This window comes from Centruroides sculpturatus, unplaced genomic scaffold (assembly GCF_000671375.1).
Source record: "Centruroides sculpturatus isolate CEXI.00-Female unplaced genomic scaffold, Cexi_2.0 scaffold833, whole genome shotgun sequence".
Classification (NCBI taxonomy): domain Eukaryota; kingdom Metazoa; phylum Arthropoda; class Arachnida; order Scorpiones; family Buthidae; genus Centruroides; species Centruroides sculpturatus.
Genome location: NW_019385052.1, coordinates 181,435 through 188,852, shown reverse-complemented (window position 1 = coordinate 188,852; position 7,418 = coordinate 181,435). Strand labels below are relative to the sequence as shown.

At 32.9% G+C, this 7,418-nt stretch overlaps 1 protein-coding gene across 1 annotated transcript; it reads right to left on the bottom strand.

Moving 5' to 3' along the window:
* Positions 1-5,098: 5,098 nt before the first annotated feature.
* LOC111633972 (tigger transposable element-derived protein 1-like) lies at positions 5,099-7,015 on the bottom strand. The gene is made up of 2 exons (XM_023378630.1): positions 5,884-7,015; positions 5,099-5,808 (listed from the first exon to the last, which is right to left on the bottom strand). Exons 1-2 carry the CDS (start codon positions 7,013-7,015, stop codon positions 5,099-5,101), a joined length of 1,842 nt encoding a protein of 613 aa, XP_023234398.1.
* Positions 7,016-7,418: the final 403 nt, after the last annotated feature.

Below are 7,418 nucleotides of genomic sequence, written 5' to 3'. Positions count from 1 at the left end.
TTTAAGCACAATCCGACCACCATAATTTTAAAAATTCTCATATTTATACTGTTCCGTAAAAAACAGTGCCCATGAGACTCTGGGCTCTCTTGTGTCATTCTGCACTTGCGTTGTTTAATGCGCTTAATAGTTAAGCCACTGACTATATCAGAAGACTGCAATCAGAATTCTGTAATTTATAGCGCTATCCTAACCATTTGTTTAAAGATGTAGTACGAAACCATCAACTCCAATAACAATTCATACCGGTAACGATAATCTTTATTCGTTGGAAAATCCTAGCAGAAAAAAAGTTGAAGTATTTTCTGCTGTAAGTTGCTGTTCGAATTCTGAAGAGAAATTTATAGACATGAAGTGATGTTATTTTTTCTATTTCTTTTTCCACATTACGTTTCCTCAAATGGGAACAGAAGACCGCAATTTATAAGTAGCTCACTGTTTTAACATATGAATTTACCAGATTAATTAGTCAAGACTCGGGAGACGATCACATCTAAAAGTTTCACTAATCTTCATTATTGTGAAGACCATAAAAATTGTTTTTCACTAAAATAAAGAAGAATTTAAACGTAAAACGAGTAAATAGGAGATTGAGACGACCTCATACGACCTAGAAAACTTACAAAATTGAAATGAAAAAGAAACTCCACGTTGATCAAGCTCGAACCCAGAACAAAGACTAGTAGTGTTCGATGTGTTATCCATTCAGATGTTGACATCACACTTCTAAACTGAAAAAAATAATTAAAACCATCGCAGATTTGGATATTGAAAATAAGGATATCAATTAAAAATAAGCTAAAAACAGAGACGGTAAGAAAAAATTATGAAATTAACAAATTAAAGAAGAAAATTGAGATACCATAAATAAAGAAAGGGGAAAAAATTATAGACACTTGAGAAAAATAAAAATTTATAGAGAAGCAAACAAGAAAAATGGATGGAGAGTATGCTGTATATAAAGAAATAAATGAAGTCAGTTCAAGGGAAATGTGATCAAGCCCATAAAATTCTAAGAAAGATTAAGAATAGTGTAATTAAAAATAAGAAAGATAATATCTAATAAACGATAATGACATTAAATCGCGTAGAAAGAATACCAGAAGACTTTTATGAAGAACAGAACTTGAATGAAAATGTTTGAGAATCTGAAGAATTTCTCGATTAACAGGAACAGGGCATTGACGTGTTTAATGACATAATGATAAGAAAATGATATTAGGCCTACCTGCCAAACTTTTCAAGAATCTTATAAAAAGGCCAAATTTCAGTTATTTAACCAAATTAACATGAAATACGAGTTTTTTAATACAGAAAAACTTAATACAGTAAGTGCTGCTTATTGTGATTACGGATAATATTATAGTTGTGTAATATCAGAATTAACATGTCATAAAATATATAAATTAAACATTACAAAACTTTCGCTATTGTAATCAAATATTTGATTATATTAATAATTATGTTTTTTTTTCCATTTTTAACTCCGTCCTGAGGGCATTAAGATTTTTTATAACCATCGTGGGTCTCCCCATGAGGAGTCCGATAATATATGTAGCACTAACTGAAAATTTCCTGAGGATTCGGGATCGAACCGGGAAAGGACCTTTTCATCACTCGGTAGCACCAATTGTGGGCAGAGTGCCATTGGGGCCTGCTGAGCCCGCAACGGATGTAAAAAAAGACCGTCTTACTGCCCAGAGCGAAAAAAAACAAACAAAAATTTAATGCATTAATTAAATTAATTAATTAAGAAGCCAGAACCTTGTAATAAAGTGCAACCGATGAAAACGAGAGAACATTGCAAAACGATGCAAAACAAGAGAGCATTAGTTATAGACATTATCACTAAGAGATAAGTTCTGATTCGAGTCAGCTGAATTGTAGATAAAGACAAATGACCAAAAATTATTGCTGAATATTTACCAAGGAATATCTACAATCAGGGGCGCCCGTACATTGGGGTACTTCCCCCTTTTCGTCTCGGTTGCACTTTTCCTAATCCCCAAACAACAGACAATTCGTGACCTCTAGCTTATTCTGCAAATAAAAAGAAACTAATGAACGATATTTGTCCATTGACCCATGCAACTTCGTCGTATGTTGACCAAAATTCCATTCCTTGTTTTTAAGATCAAGTTAGCCCGAGTGCAACCGACGTTGAATCGTAGTTTGAAACTCCTTGCGTAATGTACGATGCCATTTTTTATAGCTTGTACCCCTCTTCATAGTCTGCGGACGCCGATGTCTACAGGGCAAACGAAATCTTCCTTACTTTTAACAGCATTTTACTTTCGTGCATTGTCTGATCATACTTCAGCCCAGGGTTGTATAAAACAGTTTTGGCAGCTGTGACAAACTTCTACTGGCACTCTTGATTCAAAGTTAACTACATAAAATACCGTATACAATTAAACATTATTTAGGTAGCTTTCAAACAGATTAAACCTCATAAATGTCTAGAAATACAATAAACCCCAATAAATTTCTTGACAATAGAAAAATTATAAATAACGAGTAATTATAATTTTAATAAATGATTTTCTTCGATATCGGAAGTCTTTACGATACTGCCCATTATATTACTGCAGTCGATAAGTTACTAAAGACAATAGAGTATACAACAGAACGATCCAATTCCCAGGTCTTGAAGATCTTCAGTGGCTCCAATCTATCCACCTTTTTCTGGGACGGCCTCTTCCCTTTTCCCTCATAGTGGAGCCCTCGTGATGCTGTTGCCATTGTAGGTAGCCTTACGACATGGCCTAGCCACTGTAATCTTCTGGCTGTGTGATCATGGGCTTGTCATAGGTTGTCTGCAGTTCCTGGTTTGTTCTTTTCCTCCATATTAGTTCTCCATTGACCACGACTGAAGTCTAAATGTTTCAGATTAAAAATATCATAAAAAGTTAAAAATTCTGCGATATTCATTAAAATTTCAAATGTTAATTTGAGGTTGGGCTGGGGCTACTAGTGTGTCACAGCCTTAAGTTCTGTCGCCTGAGGTGGTTGCCTCTTTACTTCACCTATCAGCACGACCTACTTAGGTCTGCATGTTTAAACGTAAAAGTGCCAAAGGATCTAAATCACTGAGAAAAAAAAAACATATTGCAGTTCTTTGCTATGCAAAGGAGAGAAAAAAATAACTTTTAGTGATTGAAAAAATAAACATTCTAGATATAAAATATATACCGGTAAATATATTGAAGCTACAGTACAAAGTACCATCGGCCAAATTTTAAATTAATATTCTAGATGTTTTAAGGGTATGAAATATTTACTAATGGATTACTATTCAAGTGCAAATGCTTGAATGATCACTCAGTTATTGTTATCAGTATACAGTAGTCCCAAAATGATTACAATAAGCGGCATCTACTGTAATAAAAATGCCAAAAACAAAGATGCAAGAAAACATGTAGCATCCATCACATCAGTCACAACCACCAGCTTGACATCACATGCTTCTAAAATCCTAATAGAAATAATTACAAAAAGAAATGAAAATTTATCTGGTTAATGTTAGCTTTACTGTAGTCTTTACTGTTAACTTCCTAAGAAAGTAATAATCAAAGTAAAAGAACGTTGCAAACACCCATTATATAATGATCATCATAGAGCTCAATAAAGACAGAATAAGTGGAATAAGTTTTAGGTATGAGATCAAGTCAGATGGAAGAAACAAACAAATAAGAATGACAAAGCAATGATTCCTTGGACAAAGTAATTTCTCATATACTGTAATAAATTATACATGAGATTTCAAATAAGAAAGTTATCAAGAGTAATATTTAGAAAGGAAGATAAGAAAAAATTTAAATCTATTAATATAAATAGAAAGGTGAGAACTGTTTCAGATTAATTCTATAGGCAGTTTTAATGAGCTCAGAGAAAGTCAGTGGAAGAAAACAATATGAAAATCTTTTAAAGAAAAACAGAGATTAATTAAATATATAGAGATATGAAGGCATATTACAAGTAATTACTGAAGGAAGGATTAAAAGATGCAAGATTTTCATACATAATTATGCAATACAACAATTGAATTTAATGTATAATTTGGATATTATATAAATTATCATTTTCAATTCAACAAAACATGAAATATTCTCTTATTTTTTCATGCTACTTTTCATAATTGTGTTAGAAAAATTTCTAATAATCATTTTCAAGTCTTTCTTATTCCTTTACAAATGAAAGACAAGAGAACAGACAATTTAGCTTTCACATCTTCCATCAATAGTACAGAATAATAATAATATCTTTCTAAAAAATACATAATTTATAAATTTACCTGTCTTGAAAACCTCTGATAAATATATGAGCTTTTATATTATTTCTTATACTTATGAAATTTTTACCTCCTTCCAACATAATTCAGTCATTATAATTATGTTCTACAAACAAAATGCTACAAAATATCTATTTACCCATCATTTAGCCTAATATCAAGATTCTACAGGATATAAAAGTTTTTATTAGGTTATTCACTAATGTAAAAGTAACTCATGAAATGAAAGATGTAAATGCATGTAAAGAAGCAAATGTAAAAGTAACAAGCATTTATTTATTGTGACATCATAACAATGTCAGGCTGCAATTTTTAATTTATTCAATTTAAAATATATGCTCTCCATTTTAAATTACTAGTAGTGGCTTGCCCCTGTACATCATACTTTTCCTTTAATAATAGAGTCATGCCAGTCATCTATTAACTGCTTTCAGGGGTAAGGTTTTGAATTGAAATAACATAACTTCCAGTTTGCATCAGAAGTTCTTATATAGCTAATCGTGGCTTCCTGACCCTAAGTTTTCTATATTTGGTCTCAGATTTTACCTACCTATCTCCATTCTCAAGATTAAGGAAAAACAGATGGTTGACAATAGTGGGAGTTTATAGGTCTACAATTTTTTTCAAATTGCAGCCCAATCAGACATTTCTGTAATGGTAAGAAAACAATAGTTGAGACAATAAGGAAGCATAAAACAACTAAAATAGATTATAAGTTTGTGTTATTTTTTTATTAATGAAATTGTAATCATCAATAGAAGAAATGATTGATTGGGGAAGTGAAGATGAGTGATGGCATCTATTGTTCTACTGGAGGTGGCGATGATTGAATAGCTGCTGATGACGATGAAGGCATAATTGGAGGAGGGATTTTGGAGAAAAACACTTCTCAAGTGGAACAACATTATTTACTCCTGAGCCTGAGGATGAACATGATAATTGTTTTGTTTTTAGAGAAGATAAAGACTCTGATAGTTTTCTCTTTTTTGTAGCTTGAATGCCAGAAGTTGAAGGCTTTGATATATCATCTTTAAAAGACCTCACTGATTTTGGATTAAAACAAGTTGAAATAGGCACTTGCTTACAGGCTTGAACCTTACACCTATATAGTTTCCTATAGCATTCACATGCATTCATGATGGCATTCTTAAATGTTATGCTTCTTGTCATATCACGATCACACTCAACAGCAATATTAGTCAATTTATCTGCTGTATCCAAAAGTTCTTTTAAAGATCTGTCATCCAAAATTTTTTCTTTACTTTTCATTTCTTCTTCATCCTCCTTCTCATCTTGGTCTTCAGACTTAAAATGTCTTTGCAGCTCAATCATTTCATCAAGTGTAAGTTCCTCAGAGTGAGATGATAATAATTCATCTATATCTCCCACTTCAACTTCTTCCATGCCAGCCATTTTAGCCAGAGCAACAATATTTGTTTTTATTTCAACAACCTCATCAATGTCTAAGTTGGCTACATATTGTGGAAGAAGTTTCTTCCAAATTGCATTCATTGTTTCTTTAGAAATATTTTTTACTGCTTGATCAATAAATTCAATACAGTCCTTTATATTGAATTTCTTCCATAAGTCACTTATGGAAATATTTTCATCTTCAACGGAGGAATAAGTAAGATATTGCATAAGGAGCTGTAAGTAATGTGATTTGAAAGCACGGATACCGCCCTGATCCATGGGTTGTAAAAGAGGTGTTGAATTGAGAGGGAGAAATACAACTTGAATGTTATCACATAGATTACCGATATCTGAAGAATGGGCTGGAGCATTGTCTATTATTAGGAGAGCCTTATTGGCAAGATTTCTTTCCTCAGTATAATTCTTGATAAATGGTGACATATAACCATGTATATATTCATTGAATAAATCCTGTGTCACCCATGCTTTCTGATTTGACCTCCACATCACTGGTAATGAACTCTTGGCTATCCTCTTAAGAGCTCTAGGTGTTTCTGAATGGTACACAAGAAGAGGCTTTAGCTTTATATCACCTGCACAGTTTCCACCTAGCAATAATGTAAGTCTATCCATAGAGGCTTTATACCCCTTACTCCTGGCATCTTCTTTCGAGATGGAGGTACAAGATGGCATTCGCTTCCAGAAGAGACCCGTCTCATCAATATTAAATATTTGATGTGGAGTATAGCCACCTTTGTCAATAATTTTTTTCAATTCTTTAGGAAATGCCGAAGCTGCATCGGTAGAATCCGATGCAACTTCTCTATACAATTTTAAGTTCTTTATTTGTGATCGAGTACAGAATCGGTCAAACCATCCAGAACTTGCTTTAAATTCAATATCTTTCACTGTAGTATCCCCCTCTGCAGTCTTTTTTTCCTTCAGTTCACTAAACAATTGAATGGCCCTCTCTTTTATGAGGGACGAACTTAGTGGTAATCCAAGATAATCATGGGTATCGATCCACTGAACCAAAAACTTCTCAAACTCAATAAATATTGAATGTCGAGACTTTGTTAGCCGATGCAACTTGCCAGCACCAATGGCACTCTCGTATTGTTTTTTAATCTGCTCACTCATCTTAAGAATGGTGCATACGGTAGACGATTTCATGTTCATGGCCAAGCATATGTTCTTTGTTCTTTCTCCTCTTTCCCATTTCCTAATAACTTCCATTTTCTCTTCTATTGTGTAAACTTTTCGTGTCTTCTTGATATTTTCCACAGGCTTATGTATTTTTCTTCGATTCATAACGAAGGGTAGATTTTCAATACAGAAGTAAAATTCACAAATTGCACAATCGCATTAAAACGATGACACAATGTGAACGAAACAATGAAATGGATTGCAACATATGAGCTATCTAAACTAAGCATGGAATTTCAATCTCATTTCACTCGTGATTCTCGTAAATATCGGTCGAGGCCGGTTTTATCAAATATTTTGTCTTGCAAATGGGAAAAGCACATAAAAGAAAACAGCTCGTTCTATGAAATTCTCGTAGATCGAACACTCGTAAACAGAAGCCACGTTGTAAAACGTATAACATACACTTGCGCCCTCTCGCGTTAAGAATCATTATTAATTATTTCACAATTTTATTCATATTTTCTATAATATTTATAAACTGTTAATATATTAATATTAATAATTG

Coding starts and splice junctions, on each gene's coding strand:
- LOC111633972 (XM_023378630.1), bottom strand. CDS start 7,015: ATGAATCGAAGAAAAATACATAAGCCTGTGGAAAATATCAAGAAGACA. Junction 5,809..5,883: donor AGATGAAAATATTTCCATAA/GTGACTTATGGA, acceptor ATATTTCTAAAG/AAACAATGAATGCAATTTGG.